General features: G+C 41.3%; 1 protein-coding gene across 1 annotated transcript; it reads left to right on the forward strand.

Annotated features, from left to right (window-relative positions):
* The first annotated feature begins 2,616 nt into the window (after positions 1 to 2,616).
* Positions 2,617 to 20,907, forward strand: LOC128744774 (autophagy-related protein 9A). Its single transcript, XM_053842006.1, has 14 exons — positions 2,617 to 2,874; positions 3,343 to 3,431; positions 3,494 to 3,692; positions 6,260 to 6,437; positions 6,501 to 6,705; positions 6,763 to 6,887; positions 6,948 to 7,075; positions 7,139 to 7,323; positions 7,379 to 7,557; positions 7,615 to 7,746; positions 18,717 to 18,870; positions 18,938 to 19,890; positions 19,961 to 20,063; positions 20,122 to 20,907. Exons 3-14 carry the CDS (start codon positions 3,539 to 3,541, stop codon positions 20,302 to 20,304), a joined length of 2,679 nt encoding a protein of 892 aa, XP_053697981.1. The 5' UTR covers positions 2,617 to 2,874; positions 3,343 to 3,431; positions 3,494 to 3,538; the 3' UTR covers positions 20,305 to 20,907.
* Positions 20,908 to 24,005: the final 3,098 nt, after the last annotated feature.

Below are 24,005 nucleotides of genomic sequence, written 5' to 3' on the forward strand. Positions count from 1 at the left end.
TTATCCAATCTATAGCCATTGCCAGCGTTTCTCCATGTTTATACGACACTACCGGTAGGTGGTCCTCATGTTCATGAGCATTATTCATTGGGGTGAAAACGACTCAAGTTTTGAGCTGGCTCTCATTCATCCATTTTCAATCCGAATTGTGTTTTCTTTGCCTCGTTTAAAATATATGACCCAAAACTGGCGCCTAAAGTAAGTTGGGGAATACTTTGTTGATGTTGACTAATGGCGACTTCAGCGTCGATCCCGGAACAAATGATGAAATGAGACTGATGTACAATAGGAACATTTTGGAGTCGTATAATATACGGTTCCCGAGTTTGGGATGATTTTAGGCTACATAAGTTATTTAATTTATTAATTTATTAATGAATCGTAAAACAACTGCTTGTTTCCAGGCATGATGGGGGGAGGGAGTTTAATCATTTCTTACGTAAGATTTTCATGCACGAAAAAATAATGAAATCACATCACATTTTTTAATAGCAACTCATACTCATACTTGTTGCAAAAATTATTAAATTGATAAGTTAAGTTGTGAAGTGACGAAATCCTTCATGCTGCAAGGAAATGCCTATAGCAACCTGCTGAGTATTTTAGCCTGGCCCTCTCAGGGAAAAGTCAGTCAGCCTACATGTTGCAGAGCCATCTGATATCTTCGGTTTACGCTATCATTCCAACATATTTTGTTGCAATTGCTTATCCCATTCCCGCACGGCAGCCGCAAAATCACGTCACGAGAAACATTTTTGTTTACAAGTAGCTTATTCAACTAATGTATAGCATCTGACTACCAGTGCTACCAGTATAGTAAACAAAGACGTAGTCCTACGTCAAAAAGTATTGCCTCCTAAACCCCCCACAGGACAAATTTGTTTCCATTTGCTTGATTAGTCCTCAAGTTAAGAGCACAGACAAACAGACATAACACTCGTTTTCCATTCTTCGTACCGATTAAAACGTCATTTCAAATTTAGGTTAATTGGGAATGTCTCCGTTTTGGTCAAATTGGTGCTTTTTGACGAAAGTGGAATTCCCCATAAAAAATACTTGCTACTTCGATGGATACCCATGTTGCTATTTGATGTTTGGGAATGTCGATCATAGATGGTGCTAGTGTTCAGGCTAAATGTTAGGTACGATAATTTTTGTTGATTTTTCTTATAAGAGTTATGTCTGTGTTAAGAGGAAATTTGTATTTTATTAGTATGGGAGCCCCCTCTTAAAAAGATGAGGGGTCTCAATTCACCATAGAAAAATTTCTTGCCTCCAAAACCCCGCACATGTCATAGTTGGATCCATTTGCTTGATAAGTTCTCTAGTTATGCAAAAATTTGTGTTTCATTTGTATGAGAGCACCCCGTATTAGGAGAGATACGGTTCTCTAATTATCATAAGAACCTTTCTTGGCCCCAAAAACCCCTAAATGCAAATTTTCACGCCGAACGGCTTAGTAGTTTCCGAGTATATAAGGAACATACGAACAGACAGACAGATAGACAGAAATCCCGGTTCGGTTTCATTCAGTAGTTTAGTAGTTATTATTGTCAATTGCAAGGAAAATTGTACCATCCAAAGTGCGATATCGCTCATAAAAGTGCTATTTTAGCTTAAATCGTTTCAGTGTCTTCGGCGCACTTTTTCGTTATCTTCCAAGCAATAAGTGCGCCTAAGAGACTGAAACGATTTAAGCTAAAATAGCACTTTTATGAGCGATTGCGCACTGATTGATTGGACAATTTTCCTTGCAATTGACAATATCATTTGAAAGATTCATTAAAACGTTACACTTCTATTTTCGTTTTCACAAATTGCTACCCAGTATATGTAAACAAAGACGTAGTCCTACGTCAAAAATGTCACCCGAAACAGTTACCGGATGTTCCGAAACCGACGCTGAAGTGGCCATTAGTCAACAAAATATTCCTCAACTTACTTTAGGTGCCAGTTTTGGGTCATATCTTTGAAACGAGATAAAGAAAACGAAATTCGGATTGAAAACGGTAGAATGAGGGCAAACTCAAAACTTAAGTTCAAATAATGCGAAACTTTTTCCGATGCATTACGAAGGTTAATTACAAATAAATATTCATAATAATACATCATACTAAATTAGATATTTTAATTGAAATAACATATTCGAAATGAGTATTTTCTAACCATTTCCTTCAATAAAATGAGTAGTTTCCACCCATTATTCTAGTTAATTAAACTGAGTAGAAACTACTCTGTTTTGACAAAATGCCCGGTTACTCAAAAATGAGTAGTTTCCACCCATTTATCCAAGTAAATAAAACTGAGCAAAAACTACTCATTTTGGAGAAAATGTATGCCTACTCATTTTTGAGTGACAGCACCTTTACTCATTTTTGCGTACCCACGGTTTTTCCGAAACTGAGTAGTTTTTTACTCAATTTTGAGTAGCCGAGGTTGAGCGTGTACGCAAACGCTGACATGTTGGTATCGAAAACATGGTTACCTGCCGGTTACTTAATTTTACGTTATGATATCCAATGCATTCTCAACGTGTATTATGGCTGTCATCACACAGAATCCACCTACAGTTGACATTCGGAAAATATATCGCACATTCGGTAATGAAAATCGCGAATGAAAAACTCGTGAAAACAACTTAACACAAATGCATACAAAACACTATACCAACAACCGAAGTGTACCTGAGTTTGTGTTCCTAACGTTTTGAAGCAGGAAGCACAGTCGAAATAGACAGGCAGCGAAAAGGAGCAGTGAAAATTTTTGCTAGTCACACAACACACAGTACAGTACAGTTTTGTAGTTCGAAAGTCACGAAGGAAGTTTGAACGTCGGCAGTGGGTTAAAATTGCTAGGAATAAAACATCTATTCAGGTACTGCACAACTTAATTAAACCTTCTCTAACAAACATAGGCATTAAACCAGCTGATTTGAGCCGTGCTAAAGGTGATTGCGTCGTGCAAAATTTTATTGCGTACAAATTTTGCTTTCTTTGTTTCTGATCGACTGTTTTTTTTCTGCTGTCCGTCGAGCCGCCAAGGCCTTTTGTGATATTTGCTTTTTTGCGCTTCATTGATTAAATTGTTATCGAAAGTGGTGCTTTTTGAGGCTATCTGCTGGTGATCTACGTTTTTTTTGTTATTGTGAAGTGAATAGAGTTTTTTATTCGATGAGAAAATTTTGCGTTTTTCTATTCCATTGTGTTTGACTGTATGTATGGACATAAAAATCAGCTGGTGAAGTACCACTACAGTTGACCAGTAACTGTGTTTGTTAGGCATTGAAAATATTTGCCTTGAACTTTGAAGTTAGGAGTTTATATTTTGGAATAATGATTTCAGGTATACGTTCTAGTATTTGGACACTTACCAGTGACACAGGAAAGATGTAAGGAATAATTCTTCCGATAGACGCATTTCTACTATATAAGGTAAGTGCTGGTAGCAACAATTGCTTTCGGATCGCTCTTTTTACCTGAACCACCATTTTTAGGACGGGATTTCTTTGAGCCACTTATTATTACTAGATTGTAACGAGATGGCTAGGAACGAAACAAAAAGTTATGATACCTTGACTAATCAGGACACAAATCCGTTCAACGATACGAATAAAGGATCACCAATAAATGATGAAGAGGAAACGCCTCAAAGCAGCGGACTGGTCATCCATATCGTACCGGAGACAAACAAAGGTGTGTATTTATCACATTACATGTATACAAACCGTCCCGAGAAGAATGCTACCTAGGAAAAACCCGAAATTTTAGTTATATAGCAAATGGCTGAAAACCTATTCAGTTGCTTTTCACTACACTCGTAAATGATTCTACCCGTAAATAGGTCGGATTTTGCTAAAGCTAGGTTGAAACTACTGAAAATGCCCTTAAAGTGCACAAACTCAAATTTTGGGTAAAAAATTCAACCAATTTTGGCTACTTGATACCGATAATTGAATTATTCTCTGTGACAAATAACGCACTTTCAAGTTCCTACTACTAATTTTTTGGTTGAAAAACTACTCCAAATCTGAGTTAGTACACTTTAAGGGCATTTTGAGTAGTTTTAATCAAGTTTTAGCTAAATTCAATCAATTTACGGGTAAACTAATTAAAAAATGTAGATTAGACATCATACGTACCAGCAGTTCCATGTAAAAATGTACCATCGAAACTTAAAAGTGTACCGATATGGTTTAAATTTTAAACTAATTTTAGGGCGCTTTTTTGAATCATTTTGTCAACATTTCTTTTTAAAAAAATTATAATTTGAACCACCGAGCGGACATTACTTACTTAATATTAAATGTAAAGTATTTTAATGACCTTTTGAGGATAAACAGTGAACTAAAAAGGTGCGTTTAGATTGGCAGCATGTGGCATGCAACTTTTTCCAAACCGTTGTTCGATGTTTCCAAGAAACTATGGCAACGTATCATGAATGTTCAGGTTAAGGTAAGTTTAACCTTGGTTCAGGTGGCGAACCAATATTGAGCAACAAATAGCAACATGTCGCATACAGCACTCGTGCGCTAATTGCACAGAGAACAGACATTCATCTTGAACTCGCCACGTGTGTAAAAGCTCAGCCGCCAATTTGTAAGTATGTGGTAATGCTTCCACTACGTGGCGCTCACATCACTGACAGAATGAGCTTTGGCTGTTAATGTCTGTCAACGCGTATCAAAGCTTTCGTCATATTTTCCTCAAAGCATTCAACAGTTTCTACAGTAACTAACGCGATGTTTACCGCTTAAAATAATAGTAAACATTTATCAAAAATAGTAACGATTAAATAATTTCTTTTTAATCACGTTTTTAATTCGATCGAGAAACCGTGTTTCTATTTCGAAAAGCGAACATACCAGATGAATGTACAGACCGAGAATAGGCTGTGATTTTAGCGGCCGCCGCCATCGAGGGCGATGAAATAAACCCAAACGCTGCACCAACGGTGGACCTTGATGAAGTAGTACAGGTTTTTCGGTGCTCAAAGACGAAAAGGCTATTGCTAGTACCATCGCACTTTATGTGAAACGATTAAATGGTACGATCCGACTCAAAATAAGATGACTTTTTGTCACACTTAATAAAATCAATGAAAAATTTGAAATGCTGTTCGGTTTCTGTTTTCCATGTTTAGCCTTGTTCAACAAATAACATAAACAAAATCGAGCCGTTGCTACTACCGTTGCTACAGAAACTGATAATAGAGTTGCTAGTATTTCGAATATGTTGTTTATGACAAGAATATATAATAAATTTGGCAACTTGGATGTTGGATAACTAGTGCACCATAAGAGAGATGTCGCTAGTGTCTTGGTTAAAAGTTTACACACCATTTGCATGAAATTTTGTATGAACATAATTGTCTGTTCTCTGTGCTAATTGCACGTCCTCTAGTCGCACCGTCTTTTAATTGCACGTCCGCTAGTTGCACGATCGTGCAACTAAAAAACAGTTATCTGTCAAACTACACGTGGTTTCCCAGGTGGTTGCTATAAACAAAAATGCAGCGTTGCCGAATGCAAACTCTCTATCTCTGCATTACGTAGATACATTACAAACAAATTCATGCAAATTTTACTAAACTTTGACTAATTGAACACATATTCATCAAGCTTTAGGTTCGTTTGAAAAATTTGAATGTTTCTCCCAAAATTTAGCGTACGTGTGAATGCATGTGAAGAGTTCTTTACAGTGATAACGCATCACGTTTCACAAAAAAATATTGGCAACCATCGTGCAATTCGCTAATCGCATCGCATCATTCGTGCAATTAGCGAACGAGTGCTGTACCTCATGTTGCCCTAAATATAAAATCAAAATACCCTAAACGCATCTTAAAACGTCTCAGTTTAAAACTTAAAGCTTGCTATAATTTTTTTTCATGGTTGTCTTCATGGTATGCAGGCCTGAGAGTGCAGACCGAAGAAACTCACATGGTCAGAAAATTTCTGGAAAAACAAAACATCATGCGTCACCATTGCATTTTCCAAACTGTTCGAACTGTCTTTTAAAAATTGTATATCAAAAACTAAAAGTCCTGAATTTTTGATACGTTATGTAAAAAATTCTTAGCTTCAATCTCAATCTATATGCCATGAGAACAAAGAAACATGACTAAAACTTTCCGAATAACACAAAGCATGAACAAAGTATCAGATCACATTTAATTTTCGACATTATGGTTATGTATTACAATTGGGATTTCATATTTTAAACACTCTGCTAATAAATTTCCTACCTTTTTCAATTTCCAGCTCGATGGAATCACATAGAAGATTTGGATTCTTTTTTCACCCGCGTCTACTGTTACCACCAGAAGCACGGTTTCTATGTGATGATGCTGCAGAGAGTGCTGGAGCTGTTCCAGTTTATGTTCGTCGTGGTGCTGATCACCTACATGACCAATTGTATCGACTACGGAGTTCTTTTCAAGTATTATAACTCGCGTTGGCTTTTAGCGGACTCTGATAATTAAATTATCACTTTTTTTCTCAGTAACAACAACTCGCACAACAAAATTACACTCGCGGACGTCATGCAGTCCCCTGCGGTATGTGTCGATTCTCTTGGCCTTTTCGATTGGGTCCTGCTGGCGGTGGCGATCGTCTTCTGGACAATTCGCTTGTTCAAATTCCTCTTTCATTTCGCACAGTTTTGGGACATTAAGTTGTTCTTCAACACAGCTTTAAAGATAGACGATGTATGATGTGCTGGATTTCGATCTGTTGTACTCTTATTTATAGTTCCGTTTCTTTAGGCCGACCTGGATAATCTCACCTGGCATGAAGTTCAAAAACGGATACGCGAGGTGCAGTCCGAAATACAGATGAGCATTAACAAGGAACAACTGACTGAGCTTGACATCTACCATAGAATTTTGAGGTAAGTAAGTGCACAATTTGGTTGATGCCGTCCGACTGAAATTTACTTGTAAAATTACAGATTCAAAAACTACATGGTTGCAATGATGAACAAATCACTGCTACCGTCTACCATGCATTTGCCATTCTTAGGGAAATTAGTATGTCTAAGTCAAGCCCTACGCTACAATGTAGGGTTCCTTTTATTCTGTGAGTTTGTCATGGTTGGTTTTATCGTCTCTATTGCTCACTATTCACTATTGGTTTTCTCAGGGGGACCATGGTCACCGTTCGAAAACAATTGGCACCTGCGAGACGAATTCAAGAGATCCAACCGACGAACCGAGCTGGCCGCCAAGCTGTCGAGTTATATATTCTGGGTGGCGATCGCGAACTTGGTGCTGTCGCCGTTTATCTTTCTATGCCAGTTGATGTACTTTTTCTTTAATTATGTTGATGTAAGAGGCTGTTCTAGAGCTTGTTTTTATAGCAACTAAAATTTGTTTTTTATAGTTAATCAAAAAAGAACCCGGTACACTGGGGATACGCTGCTGGTCCCAGTATGGAAAGCTCTATTTACGTCATTTCAACGAACTGGACCACGAGTTGGATGCCCGACTAACGCGAGCCTACCGGCCAGCTGTGAAGTATATGGGCTCGTTTTCATCCCCTCTGCTAACGGTGATCGCAAAGTAAACAACAGTAGTGGTAGTTTACTTTTATCAAGTTATTCATTTCGGATTTTTTAGGAACATATCGTTTGTTTGTGGTGGGATAGCGTCACTGATATTTCTGTTGGCTTTGTACGACGAGGATGTACTGCAAGTGCAGCACGTGCTAGGAATAATGACGGTGATGGGCGCGGCGAGTGTTATTTCTCGGTGAGTAGTGAAGTTTTGGCAGGTTTTTTTATATGAGCAGTCTGTGTGAGGTATGGACTGAGGAGGACCTACCTACGAACTTTACTTAACTTGGTTGAAAGTACTTATATGCTCGTTTTACAAGTCCTTCTAGCAGTTCTCGACTCGAATGCAGCAATTATCGTGCCATAACTACTTTATTATGTATACAAAACTATCTTCCCCACGCAGTTTCATAAACTCTACAGGAAATTGCAGGAAACCTTTATTAGCGAATACTAGTACGGTTTTCGACAGAAACGCTCCACAATGGATCAAATACTCTCCTTGCGACAGATCCTCGACAATTTTTCAGAATTCAGCTTGCAATTCATAGACTTCAAGGAAGCGTATGATTCAATTAAGCGAAATGAGTTGCAACGGACTACGTTTGAACATGGTTGTCCAACAAAACTGATTGAGCTGATACGTGCTACGTTTGTGACGTTAGTTAGATGGTATAAAGCAGTAGTACCTAGGCATAGGCATGGTGTGGGCCAAACCAGACCACTCCATAAACGCTGCGGGGCGCAATGACCTCTGACCATTCTGTAAAACGTAAAATACGCGGCTGCAAAAACTATTTGCTAGGAATCACAACAAGATTTAAACCGGAAAGCATTCAGAACCACAACATGCACGCATTACGACTAATCTGAGTGACTCCTGTGTCACAAAAAAAAAAACTCAAAGGTCCACTATCCATCAAACCAATCCGTGGACCACACGATACATCTCGGAGGGCCACATGCAGTTTGGTCATCACTGGTTTAAAGCAAGGTGACGGGCTATCGAAATTTTTGCTTAACATTGCATTGAAAGATGCTACTAAAGCTGTAGAAGAGGTGTGTACGCATCTTAAGTAGTAGAGATTGGGCTTATCATGAACTGCCAGTAAAGAGTACGATTGCCCTTCGGTTTTGGAATGAAACTGTGGTGGTGAAAAATGGAGATACCTTTCAAGTAGTCGGTGAATCTGTTTACCTTGAAACGTTAGTGTCTGGGGTTCTGTAGCCTGCAATTTCGTACAAAACTTGCGCTCCATAACAGCTAAGTTTCCCGGTGGTATCCTACTGGCGGTCCTTCTATTCAAGGTAAACAAAATTGAAGGAGGGCTACCGACGAGTTTTAATCCTAAGATCTTGTGCTCAATTCTGGATTGCAAATTGGTAGAAGGTGTATAATGCAGGTGCATGAATCACGAGACAAACTAGTAGGTGATAACGATGCAGATATTGTGAAATGACTAAAATAGGTAAAGCAGACTATAATGAATTGACGGGACTACGGGTAGTAAGAATGATGTAGGATGTGTAAAAAGCAAAAGCAATATTCAGCAAAGATCTCGATAGAGGCACAATCGTACCCGTTAGGCAACCTAAGATTGAAAATCTGCTTCCAAAACCGAGGAAACCACCAGAATATCCCTCATCATATAGGTTTATCTGACTCCGCAAAGAGAGTTTCATGACGAGGTGCTAAGGTTCAAGCCATCAGCTCAAGATAACCGGCTTCGCCGGCAGTATCGTCCTAACGGTAGTAGGCAAGTTCCTCGAAGAAGTGGATCTGCTAGCATCAGAGGTCATAAGTATTATAGAGGGATGAATGGTGATGTCAATCAACAACTGGCATACCAAAAGAAGGAAACTGTAATAATCAGCAACCGCAAGATGGTACTACAGGCCAATATTTTAGTAGGGAGACAAGTGATTGTCTCTAAACGCAATTTGAAATACTTGGGAGTCATGGTAGACAATAGGTTGAACTTCACCAGCCACACGGATTATGCTTTTGAGAAGGCGTCAACGGCTATTACTACGCTGTCCAAAATTATGCCAAGTGGCAATGAACCTAGCAGCAGCAGCAACTTGGTGTGAGCTTTCCAAGTTAGCGAACGATCTTGGAGGAGACTATATAAACATACCTTAATCCAGCGGTTCCCAACGTTTTTTGGGTCGCGAACCCCCTGGCGAATATTTCTATACTATTCTGCAGCGAACTAAAGTTTTGGCGAAGCCCTGGGGGTTCGCGAACCCCCATTTGGGAAACGCTGCCTTAATCGATTAGGATCGTGATGAAAAGCAATGGTGCAAAAGTATGCTGTCTTGGAATACGCCGAATCCGTCAGATATGAGACAAGCTATTCTGTGATCCAATCTGGAGGGCTCATATGCTTCAACTTATCGATAACCAAAATATGAAACCTGATGTAGTACAGCAGATCGTCGCCAATCTGATTGACTGGTTCAATTACATGGTATAATGAGCTGTGATCTAGTGTTTCTAGTACCTTGCCAAGGCACTAAAGTAATGAGACTCCCCGGTAGTTAAGTTCTATGAGAAGGTGAAGGGCTACATACACTATTATGCAAAATCCACTTGATCCACTTTGGATCCATCTGAAAAAAAAAGATGAGCAACCGCAAGACGGCACATGGACCCAAATTATGGTAGGCGGATAAGTGATTGTCTCTAAACGTAACTTGAAATAATTGGGGATTATGGCAGAATTTCACCAGCCACGTCGATTATGCTTGCGGGAAGGCGTCAACAGCATTTACTGTTGTGCTATATGGCTATGGACCTAGAAGCAGTGAGAGACGCCTGATGGTCATGTCGGTGCTGAGGTATAGTGCACTGGCTTAGCCCTTAGCGCTGGGCGGGAAGTGCAATCAGGGATGTTCGAACAAAGTGTTTAGACTGATGGCGTTGGGAGTTGCGTGCGGGTATCGCGCCATATCACTAGATGCTATGTCAGAGATATGTCAGAGGCATTCGGAATAGAGTTAGGCCGGACTTGATGGAATACTTCATTCATAACTGTTTATTTCTGTTTATTTTCTGTGGAGTAGGGAAAAGGAGGGAGTAGGGATGGCAGCAATAATGGAACAACGAAAACACGAGAGGTAAGTTTTTACCTGACACATTTTTTGTCAGGCCATGGGTGTTTCAAAAAGTAGTTTCATAGGTGTGGTCAAGTGGGGTCACCCTTCTGTGTCATTTGTACTGCAGCCGAGGAAATTTCGGAGAATGAATCAACGAACGATAGTGGAGGAGACGATATAAACAAACCAAAGTCGATTAGGAAGGTGATGGTAATGATCCTAATATACTGCCTTGGAGTACGTCAGATATAAGGCAAGACATTGTATGTCCAATCCGGAAGGCCCATGTGCCTCAACTTGGCGATACCCAAAATCTGAAATTTGATGTAGCACATCAGATTATTTAACGACGATTGACTGGTGCAAAGGTACGTTGTATAATGCGCTGTGGACTGGTTTTTAGTTTTAGTACCTTGCTATCGGGTCCATCGCCTGCACACCGTCGCAACCGATAATTTTAGAGCTTCTAGAAGCGTGGTGATCAGAATAATTTTTTTTTTCATGCAAAGTAATCCATAAGGCCGCCTGGGGAGCACGTGACCAACGCACATTGAACGAAATCTATCAAATACCCGGTTTTTCTCAACTATCAACATACATTTCCTACGGGGTGCGGATATCGGCCTGTATCATTACCTAATACCAGTACATGTGCGCTAAAAACTACTGACGGTCCTCCTCGATTAAACATTTAGTCAACCCGCAAGTTGCGCGCTAAGTGATTTGACACTCGAAGACAGATGGGGCGGGATACGATTTACCGTCGATGAAACCACAGTCGCGGTGATAGGTGAAGAAACCTCAAGTGCACGAAATGACTGGTTTGACGAGGAATGCCAGCATTCGACAGAGAGGAAAGAAGATCTTAGCTTAGCTTAGCTATAATGATTCACCTTGATAAGTGATGTGATCATATATGCGATGAAGAGGAGAAAAGAGCTTGGAAAAACTAAGGAGAATTTGGCCAATTATCGACGAGCGCGGAGTGAGTTGACCATGATTCTTAGGAGAAAAAAGCGTTAGGAGCAGGACAAGGGTCGTGAGGAACTAGAACAACTATTCGAGCCAATGAGACGCGCAAGTTCTATGAGAAAGTGAACCAATCTTGTAAAGGATACATGCTGCAACCTGACATGATTGGGGACGAGAAGGGAAACCTTATCACAAACGATTTCAGGCGGATTTCAGGGGGAACCTGTGCTACTACGGATCAAATTTTTACAATCAGAATGTTTTTTTCCGATATGTCGGGAGTACATCATGCCCACATATCATATTTGTGTGGAATTCAAGGCAGCATTCGTTACAGTTGAGCACGAAGAGCTATGACAACAGCAGGTGCACAAGAACGGTTATCCAGACAAAATAGCACGACTGATCATAGCGAGTAATATTCTACGCGCGTGCTGCTGTAGCACTCTCGAGTACTATTATAGAAACGCTCCATCTATAGTCCCGTATTATGCTATTTAATGTCGCTGTTGAAGATGTGAGCGTTAAAACAAGAGCTTAGGACAAGTACAATAGAGACAAGTTCTTGATAGCACGAGCCACTCCGGCTCCATATGGTGTGGCTTCTTCTTTTCCTTATCTCCATTGGCGAAGTTTTTCTGTCAGATAACTTGGCGAATTTTCTATTGCTTTTCGGTGCCATCTCGACGATAGTTTAGTTTAGCTGGCTCACTGAAACTCACCATAGCATTCATACAAGAAATAGCATTCACTCACCATAGCATTCATACCATAGCATTCATACAAGAAAGCATGGCTCTACAACAGTGTTTATTTTTTGGTTATCTGTATGGTTGTAGTGGTACATCATCACGATCATCATATTTGTCTGTTGTTGTTTGACTTATATTTTCTGCAGTCTAAACATAGGGAGAGAGAGGTTAGATTGGTCATTTGGTCGAATCTAAATTTTCCTGCGCATGTTTGGTCGAAAAATGCCCTGATTTAGTTGGATCGATATGGTCACCCTACATGAACTTGACTTCCGGGTAATTTTGTGCCTTAACATTAACATAAGCAGCGCCTTTATGCAGCTGAAACGGTGATGTCAAAGCGTACAGTACCAAATCCGTGATGGAACCAAATCTTGCTGCTATTTTCTAGTAGCAGTACTGTTCGCTCAAAACTGTTACCCAAACACCAGACACCTCAAAGCTGTCCTCTTTGACTGAATATTAAACAGATAGTTAACCCACAATCCGCAGGTAATCAGAGGCACTAGATGAAGAGCCCCGGAATATACGAAATAGTTTGGAAAATTTATCTTAGCATTACCACTTGACAAAAGTTGATCAAATACGGACGAGCAACGAACCAGTTGAGGTTTAACGGTTTTCAGGTTTTACGAGAAGCTGAACCAATTCCATAAGTGCTAGGAATTTTAATCATAAACGAGCGAGAGTTGGTCGACAGGTGGAAGCAGTTCTTCCATTAACCACATCCATGGCAAAGTAGCAGAAGGAGGCAGAACGAAAATTAATTTAGGAATGCCCATGGCAGATTGTATTTTTTAGATAGTAATGTTCTAATACCTGGTTTCTAAGAAGTCAAACGAGAAATCGGGTTGTTGAAGACCAACACCCGCCTATCAGGAACGCTTTAAAACATAACCGAGAAATGATGGCAACGGCTCTACACTAGATAAAGTTACCGACGGAATGGATGGAAAGAGTTACTTACGTAACTTTTCAAAAGGACCTATCTAACATTGAGAGACTCTCTTTGGCGTCACTCTTTTTCGATTATTATGGCGACATAAACGCATTTTAACGAAAATTTTCTTAACGTCTAGCTAAATAGTGACGCTAGCAACCGATGCAAAGCTGATGTTTTAAAGTGCATCTGTAGCGCCGTGGTAGGCGAAAGAGAAGAGGCACAAAGAGAATCTCTCATTGTTACTTAGCTCCTTTTGAAAAGTTACGCGAGTTACAAAAGTCACAAACAACTGTAGATTGTCGCCTAGACAAAGAGGGTGATCGGCTCGACTGCTGCAAATCTCGCGGCATGACGCTGGTAAACCTACAAGGTACTCTCCCAAATCCTATTACGTCGGCTGTCACCGTTAGCGTAGGGTTTATTTATTTATTTTTTTTTTTTATTTGAAACATTCATCTGACAATGTCTTAATGAAGGTCACACAAACTCTTACAAAGCACCAGTTCTTGACAATTTTTGAACAAAAATTCGAGTAGGCTCTCCAAATTCGTACAGTTCTTCAACCCGAGTGAACATCCGGATGCATGACGTCACTGGTTCGTGGTACCCAAACGTGGTTCGGTGAAATTCCGTGTGTAATAAGGCCGTAGTTCGCAGAGATCTTTGAGATGCTCGGAAATTCACTTTTGAAAGCAGCGTCGGCGAATCAATGTCGTTGTTCAAAATTTTTGCTACAAACGTTGCCTACTGAACTTTTCTGCGCCGTTCTAGTGTGTCTAAACCGAGCAGAAGACAACGTTCACGATAAGGAGGGAGATTCTCTGGGTCTCTCCAAGGCAACTCTCTGAGGGCAATACGGATAAATCGTCTGGATGCGTTCGATTCTTAGAATCCAGGTGAGCTGATGTGCTTGCCAAATCACGCAGGCGTTTTCAAGCAAAGGACGAACTAGTGCACAGTATAAAGATTTCAAGCAGTGAGGGTCGCTAAAATCTCTTCCGATTTTGGAGATAAATCCTAGCTGGCGGGATGCTTTGGAAATAATAGCAGAACGGTGAGCGTTAAACATAAGTTTGGAGTCGAGTAAGATGCCGAGATCGCTAACTTGCTCTACCCTCCGGAGAGTATTTCCATTTATATTGTAGTCAAAGATGATTGAGTTTTGAGTGCGATGAAACGTTATAACCTCACATTTTGCTGTGCTCACTATCAAGTAGTTGATCTTACACCAATTCACGAAGCCATCTAATAATTTTTGGAGCCGACGGCAGTCGTCGATGGAGCGCACGGTAAGAAACAGTTTAAGATCGTCATCGTAGATAAGTGCGCATCCAGTTTCTACTACCATAACTACATCGTTAAAAAACAATATGAACAGCAAGGGCCCCATATTGCTTCCTTGAGGAACACCAGACTTATTTGTAAACACAGATGAAACAGTAGATTCTAACTTGACTTACAAGATTCTATCGCGTAAATATGATTCAAGCCAAGCCAATAGCTGCTCTGAGGCTCCCAAACGATGCAATTTCTGCAGAAGGATGCGATGATCGATCCGGTCGAATGCAGCTTTTATGTCCGTGTAAACTGCGTCGACTTGTGCTTTTTCTTCAAGTTGCGTGATGCAGAAGGAGGTAAAGTCGAGTAGATTGGTGGAAACCGATCGGCCAGGCATGAACCCGTGCTGGTGGGCTGATATATAATTTTTGGTACGGTTAAGCATGGCAGTGCCCACAATAATTTCAAAAAGTTTGGAAGCTGCAGACAAGCTGGTAATTCCTCTGTAGTTCCTAACATTCCGACGATCGCCACTCTTATGAACGGGAAACATAAAGGATCGTTTCCGAATACTAGGAAATTTTCCTTGTGTAAAAGACTTGTTGAAAATACAACAAAGTGGTACGGATAACTCAAATGCGCAGCGACAAAAAATAGCGGCTGGGATCCCATCAGGTCCGGGGGAATATGATCGCTTCAATCTACGAGCTGATTGTTGAAATCATCACGGGAGTAATTTCGAAAGTGTCAAGGTCGACGAGTCCTTCGGGAACAATATTGCAGCCAAACCAGCCTCTGCGTCGGAGGCGAACTCATTTGCAAATACCGAAGAGAAGAAGGATGCAAACATTTCGCAGGAGTCTGTAGTGGAGCACGATTCTGAGCCATCAAGATATACGTTGGCGGGAATAGAATTGCATTTGCGTTTCGAGTTTACAAAACTCCAAAAATCTTTCGGGTTTCTTCGCAGGTTAGTTTGAACATGGAGAACATATGACTTATACAGGGAGGCGTTGAGCTGACGATACTCGTCACTGGTACGTTTATATTCACGTTTTAATTCTACGGATTTACGGCGTCGGTATTTACGTAAACAAGTATTGCGCGCACGTTTTAAGGCTCGTAAACGATTAGTACTCCAGGGCGGTGTGGAACGTTGCTTAACAAAAGGCAAATTTGATTGAAGCCACCGGTTAATAGCGTTACAGAATAAATTGGCCATGTCATCCACGTCGCTCATTTCAAGAAGATTCTCCCAGTCGTAGTTAAGTAAATGTTCAGAGAGCAGGCCAAAATCTATTTTGCGGTAGTTTAATTTTCGTCGTTCATTTTCTGAAGGTGTATGATTCTCGGAGTGGTCATTTAAAGCGGGTAACGAAATCAACAATGGGGGGTGATGAGAGTCAACAGAAAGTAATGGTGCAACGCACTCGTCAACGGTTACAACGTGGTCAACAGAATAAAAATCTAAATCAAGCACCCTTCCAAGATGATTAAGTATCAAGTTGGCTTGTTGGAGGTTGAGGAAATCCATTCCGTCAACTAAAACCGCACTCGCAGTGGGAAGCTGCGATGTATTCGTGTGATTTATCATGTCGTCATTGTATTCCCAAACAATGCGTGGTTGATTGTAATCACCGCAAATGAGCATAGCATCAGTTGAGGGTTTTTTTTCGCACAGTTCACGAATAGAAGAAACGTGCGATTCAATAACAACAGGATCCTGGCTTTTGTCGGGAGGAATGTACACAGCACCAAATAAAATTTTCAACCCATGAATATTCGCGGTAATACAGACTTGCTCTAACCTACTTGCTTGTGCTGACGTGAGGGCAACGCATGGGTACTGCCGGGCGACAGCGATCAATACACCTCCAAAGCTCCGCTTATCACTATTACGGGACGAACGGTCGCAGCGAAAAGCGTTGAATCTTTCGCCGAACAGCTGCACAGAATTAATGGAGTCGTTGAGTCCGGTTTCCGTCAATATGATGACATCAAAACAGCAATCACGAGAAGCCAAGAAGATATCGTCCACTTTCGTCCTCAGTCCCCTGACGTTCTGGTAATAGACGACGATATCGTTGGAATACGTGTCACAGTACTGTAACATAGAATCACTGTACACAGCGGGAAAGTTATTTGTACTATACGGATACTCGCCTTTGGCGGGAACCCGAAGGTTCCCACCGTCCACCAAACATCGCGTTGTATTTAATTCATTGCAACAGCATCCTCCATTCGTGAAGCGGCAGGTTCCAGGCGCGAGTCCAAGTTTTTTGACTGATCAATAAACTCACGGAACAGTAAACCAGCAGGCCATGATGAAGGATTCAGAGCGGCGTCCCGTGTATCAGGATCGAGTCCAATTTTGAAAGAAACAAACGACAAAGTCGACACATCTTTTCCTTTGGGAACTAAGCGAACAACGTCACTTGGCTCGGCAATGTTCAGGCAGCGCGATACGATCGTCTTTACGTCATCACTCGATATCAGTGGATTTAATTTCGACAAATAGAGCCAGAACTTTTCGGTAGCAGTAGATGTGACGCTTGCAACAGAAAGCTCACTCAGGTCGATAATTTTTGTGCCACAGTTTGTCGGTGCTTGAACAGTTGAACGTGCCTGTCCATCGATGCGGCGGCGTTTTAAAGATCGGGCTGAACCATACACGGGAACAGCTGGAGTAGTAGGATATAACGAGGGTGTCACGGCGGGGTGCGTATCAGCTGTTAAATTGTCGATTTTTTTGCTCAGCGTATCGACAGCATCGGACAGCAATTTAACCTGCGACGGCAAATTAGTATCGGCCGCTGGTTGTGATTGGGTACCATCCGATTTATCAGCAAAGTAAGCACAAATGCTGCGTCCATTTAACTTATCCCTGCAGGTAGGACAAATAAATGCAATTTTGCCCTGAGCGAATAAATCTTTATATCCACGGCAATTAAAGCCACAGCACTGTTGGCTAATGTGATAGTATGCATCGCACAGACCGCATATCACTGGCTCGAGATCGTTGATGGATTATTTGCATTCTCCGCACAGTTTTTCTCCATGACTTACTGCGTGGCTCGACGGATAAGCAGTGTGCAAACAGTCTCACTCGATCGAGTTTAGAGGCAAACCAAAGAGTGCACAAAAGAAAGATAACGTATCGAAACGATAGAATCCAACTGGTAACAAAGCGGGCGTATGAAATTCGGTTAAAACAACGGTAAATCAAGCGCAAATTGCTCAACTTATTGATTGCCAACTAGATCAGTACGTTTACTCTTGTAATGATTCATAATAACGATTTTAACAAACAGTTTACAGGGTAAAAACTAGTCTTAATCACAGACGATAACTGACAATAACGTAATCACAGAAGTATGCACCAACATGGTTTCATGGGTGGGTTTCTTAGAGAATTATCAGGCAGGCTTAAAGGGGGTTTGAGACGCTACGGACCAAATTTTTACCTTATCTTGCAGAAATGTCGGGAGTATGATTGACTCCAAAGCAACTTACAATACAGTCGATCGTGGTCAGCACAGATCACAGATTTGCGAACAAACTGACGCGCTGGCGGAGGTCATCTACGCCAGACTGAAAGCCGAGTCTATTTTTTCCTGTATGGGCTTATCACCGTGACCTGCACGTAGATCTATTGTAATAAACTAAGTCTAGGAGGATTGGGCTAAAAATAAATGGGTTGAAGACTAAGTCGCTACTACATGGACAAGAATGTTCGCGAGTTGTGGCCGTGGTAGAAAATTAACATGCAGCATTCTCGTTCGATTCTGGAATTTTGTTCGGTGGACTCATTGGCACTATTCTATATTCTAATCAAACTCCTAATCAGAATCTCTATCCTGAGTTCTTATCGAAACAAACTATTATTTCCAAAAACGCCAATAATCAAGCTCATTTTGCAGGCTTTTTCGATAATGGAAGTGTAACATATCATAAAGAAGTAAATTGTAAAATAAGTGAACTGAGACATACTGTGCAAAGCGCTGATTTGGAACACAAAAGAGTAATGGGCCAATATACTCGCGACGGATTTAAATTTCTTTGTGCCACACGTATAACATATTTAACTAATAACTTTTTGTGCAAATATGTTTTGCTTTTCAGATCAATCATTCCCGACGAAAACATGATCTGGTGTCCCGAACAACTGCTTCGAAACGTTTTGGCCCATGTACACTATCTACCGGCATCCTGGCGTGGTTACGCTCATACTTCCATGGTGCGCGATCAGTTTGAGCAATTTTTCCAACTGAAAGCGGTAAGATAGACAAACCCTTAGAACTCATTTCCTTTACAATAACGAACATAACAAACTCCGCTTGCAGATGTACATCCTCAACGAACTGTTTAGTCCTTTCGTGGCACCGTTCGTGCTACTGTTCGTGCTGAGACCGAAAGCTTTGGATTTGGTAGACTTTTTCCGCAATTTCACAGTGGATGTTGTCGGCGTGGGTGACGTATGTTCCTTTGCCCAGATGGACGTCCGTAAGCACGGCAATCCTGATTGGCAAGTCACAAACAGTGCCATCGAGAAGGACATAAACGAATCGGTTCATACCCCACTGGTGGACAATAATCAGTACACCCAGGGCGAACACGGTAAAACCGAACTATCGTTGGTTCATTTCACGCTAACAAATCCGACGTGGCAAATGCCTCCGGAGGCTAAACATTTTGTACAGGGTATCAAGCGTCACGCTCTACAGGACCTCAACAGACAGCGGGGAATGTTGTACGGGGCCACCACAGCCGCTAATGCGATGGCAGAAAGTCTGCTTTCGATGGAAAGTCTGGGTGAACAATACCAGTCGATTATCCATCCGATTTTGCAGACACACCACCTCTCTAATTCGCAGCAGCTTGGACTGTCGATGAACTTGGGTGGCTTCGGATCACCTCCGCCATCCACTGGAGGTGGAATCCCGCACCTAGCACCGTTGGGTGATCTGCAGCATTCGACTGTAACACAATCACACTATCGTTACAATTCTCCTCCGTCGTTCGATTTCGAACATATGCTGCAGCAGAATCTCACCGATGGCAGCACAGCTGCTCCCCTAAGGAGCACTTTTCTTCACAATATCAACGAAAATGATGACGATGAGACTGGAGCCATGGGATCTACCGCTAATCAGCCACTGCATTCGAGCTTAACGGCTGGAGTTAGCGCTGGCCCCGCTGGTTGTGAGCCTAGGACCACTATGAGCTTCAGCACTAGAGGGGGCATGAGCAGACGAGAAGGACCTGCCGAAGGATCAAACAATGGGCTCCTACCCAGGTAAGGCATAGACATCATCAGCATGTGCTTCGAATAAATGTACTAACTTATTTTTCGCTAAAATTTTCAGCTTATACGTGGACGGCTCTGCTTCGCATCCTGTGTCGCACGAAGTCACGACGGCGGACATGTGTCTTAGTACTTTGTACCTGCATGAGTTGCATCACAATCATGTAAGTCGCTTTCGTGTGTGTGTGTCCAGCAATTTCAATACTAAATATTTTTTTTTAGATGCGACGGCGCGGTGGCAGCTTGCGCACCGAACCAAGTCAACGCCAGCAATGGCAGAGACCACATCAGCAGCAGTCACCGCTGGTTCCTTTGCCGGCGGTTGCAGGAGTTAGTGGGTCTTCCACCGAAAGGTCTTCTGGTGCGGCCGAACGAACGCCACTATTAAGCAGCAAAAAGTCATAGCAAAACGCCGAGTGGGTCTAATAATAGGCAGGTTTAGTTCTACGTTTAGATTAGTAGCAAGCTGTCTATCTTACGTTACGATAATACTATCATAAGGTATCAACAAAGTGATATATCACACGCGCGCAGATACGACTAGTCAGTGTCGTTGGCTGTGTTGAGAAAGCAGATAATGTAAGTTCAAGGGTATTTTTTGTTAAAAGAGATCACATCAGGCGATTTACCACACGGGTGGGACAGCAGCGCAATCGTTTGAATCGTCATAGTTTTAGGTAGAAAATCGTTTTTCTTTCAAATAAAGCTAATAATCATAAATATTTGCTTGTAAAATGCATTCATACGGACTGCCACTGCTTTTACTATCGATTGACAAAGCTAATGATACATAATTGATTTGTACATGCGGTTCCACTGTGTGAAGCAATGTTCAGATTTACATTATCTGGTACATATATTTATGTAGATCTATCTGGGATAGTATGTATGATGAGCAACGAATGATTGAATACATGGGCTCAGTGAAATGACAGAAGTTTACACTTTTGTACATAGTTAAAAATATTTTCTGCATCTACAAGTGACGAGAAACCTAATGTAATAATAGTGAACTATTTTCAAATGAAATTCTTTTTTTGTTTTACATTTTGCGAAGCATATCTGAAAGCAAACTATGTTGCGATGTGGACCCCCGTTCGTTTGATCGTTTTTAGTCTGAACTCTTTTTAATTTAAACCCGGGTATGAAATGGGGAAGGCAACTGAGGAGCGTCCAATATAGCTCTAGCCATCCCAAGCCCCTACCTAGCGCCTCCACGTGGCCATACCTGGTAATGCTCTATTGAGTAGCCAAGCTGGGAGGTGCGATGCTGGGTGGTTTCCGGCTGCCTGACTTCAAAACCGAGGTTTTGGGCAGACGGCGAAGCCACACGGCCTAGCTAATTGGTAAGCCTAATGAGTTATTTTAATTATTTTTTTCGTTTTAGCTTATGAAGCATCTACTGCTATACAATAAAAACTTTGGCCAAAACGAGTTTTAATACTGCACATGGATACCAGAATGAAAAATTAAATTAACTATTAGAAGCACTTATGGAACCTCAAAGGACGCTACTTTATTTCATACGAAGGACTGCTGGTGAGATTGTTCTATTTTTACCTATACATACCACATTTCATGTTAATATCATATTATTAACAGTATTATTATTGAAATCATAAATGTGGAAGGCTGGATGATGGAGTGGATTGCCAACCTGAATCATTAAGGTCTGAAGCAAATATGGCACTTCTCAATTCAAAACAAACAAATCATCACGTGGGTTAAAGTTGGTACAGCGAAATTGATTATTACATGGAAGGATCCTATTGCTGGAAGGCGACTCTTATAACCCCGGAATGCGCACAAGTGCCTCTGCTTGTGGGTCCGCCCAATCCCTTTTGGCCCTTCTGTAACAGCATTAGTGTGAAATTCATTTGATAATCAAATTTGGATCTACTGTAATTCTACCCACATACATTGGCAAGTCCTAGAAATGATGGTGGCTTTCCCCTACTACTACCTACTACTACTACTGAACTCTTTTTAATTTAAACCCTACTGGTTAGCACGACGTGCAAATTAAAAATGGTTCAAATGCCATTCTCAATATGACATCATTTGCTTCTGCAGACAATGCACATAAACATGATTTGTTTGTACTGACCTAGCGTGTTTAATCTGTTTTACATTCCGCTTTCCCAACGATTATGATATAACATCCGATCGGAGAATGAAATATTCGCTGCTTGCAACTGCGAACTAAATCAAACCACCAAAACAATCACCCTTATTCTTGTTTTCGTTCGAATGATATTCGCTCGAAAGTTAAGCCGATTCGTATCCTTGTTTTCGTTCGAATCCATTCGAACGTTCGAACGCCCCTTCCTTTTGTTCATTCGAATATGAGAATAGTGCTTCCCGATTCGTTCGAAACAAACTGTTCGTTCGAATGCGGGATACGGCCGTTAATAAAGGTGAATAACAAAGAGCTGGGCGGCCAGTGTATGGTGCATACAAGTTTCAGCATATTTAGGGTTGCCAGTTGTTCAAATTAAAAACTAACCCCGTTAGTTTGCATGAGGAATCGTCCAAACGAACGGGGGTCCACTGTATTTCTTATGCCCGCCGGTCCGTCAGAGCAAAGATCTCCACTACCGACAACTACCCGCCACGGTTTTCATCTGTCGCCAGGACAGGTTCTCGTCATTTTCGGATGTCGTTGGCTAAGCTGCGTCCCCATAAGCCTCTGGTTCTGCGTCTTCTACGCTTTCTTCGCGGATTCCAGTCGAGTGCTTTTCTGCAAGTTATTTAGCAGCTTCATCGTTAGAGGATTCCAAGGTAATCCCCGATTTGGTCTACTGTCAATAGCTCCAACTAGTGTCTCATTCATAACAATGAAAAATAACAGCGGGGTTAATATGCAGTTTGTGCAGTCCTGTCTCACACGAGCAGTAACCTTTATAGGGTCGGACAAGACGCCATTTTGCTACGCCTTACACGAGAACGCCTCGTGCTGAGCCATGATCCCTTTCGAACACCAGCTGTATGGGCACCGTCCTTTACAACGAACGGGCATTCTGACCAGGGTATGAAATGGGGAAGGCAAATGAGGAGCGCTCAATAGAGCTCTAGCCATCCCAAGTCCCTACCTAGCGCCTCCACGTGGCCATACCTGGTAATGTTCTATTGAGTAGCCAAGCTAGGAGGTGCGATGCTGGATGGCTGTCTGATCTCAAAACCGCAGTTTTGGGCAGACGGCGAAGCCACACGGCCTAGCTAATAGGTAAGCCTAATAAGTTATTTTAATTATTATTTTCGTTTTAGCTTATGAAGCATCTCCTGCTATATAGTAAAAACCTTGGCCAAAACTAGTTTTAATACTGCACATGGATACCAGAATGAAAAATTAAATTAACTATTAGAAGCATTTATGGAACCTTAAAGGACGCTACTCTATTCCATACGAAGGACTGCTGGTGAGCAGGGATGGTTCGATCACTTTGACTCAATTTTGATTCATTTGACACTACCGTCTCAGCCGAGCAAAATTTGACAAAGTAATGTATGAGACATTTGTAGAACTCGTTATTATTTATAATTTTGTAGAATAAAGTGTTGCTGTAACTTTTGTATTTACGGCGCTACAATGCTAGTACCTCTTTAGTAACTAAATGAACGTTCATTTAGTTACTAATGAGGTACTAGCATTGTAGCACCATAACTACAAAAGATACATCAACACTTTATTAAGCAAAATTGTAGATCTAGTTATTATCTACAAACGTCCCATACATCAATTTGCCAGATTTTGCTCGGTTACGACGCTACTGTCAAATGAATCAAAATTGAGTCAAAGTGATCGAACCATCCCTGCTGGTGAGATTGTTCTATTTTTACCATATATACCACATTTCATCTTAATATCATATTATTAACGGTATTATTATTGATATCATAAATGCGGAAGTCTGGATGACGGAGTGGATTGCCAACCTGAATCCTTAAGGTCTGAAGCAAATATGGCACTTCTCAATTCAAAACAAACAAATCATCACGTGGGTTAAAGTTGGTACAGCGAAATTGATTATTACATGGAAGGATCCTAATGCTGGAAGGCGACTCTTATAACCCCGGAATGCGCACTATCGACGGTTATACCTCGT

Source organism: Sabethes cyaneus, chromosome 3, assembly GCF_943734655.1.
Source record: "Sabethes cyaneus chromosome 3, idSabCyanKW18_F2, whole genome shotgun sequence".
NCBI classification, from domain to species: domain Eukaryota; kingdom Metazoa; phylum Arthropoda; class Insecta; order Diptera; family Culicidae; genus Sabethes; species Sabethes cyaneus.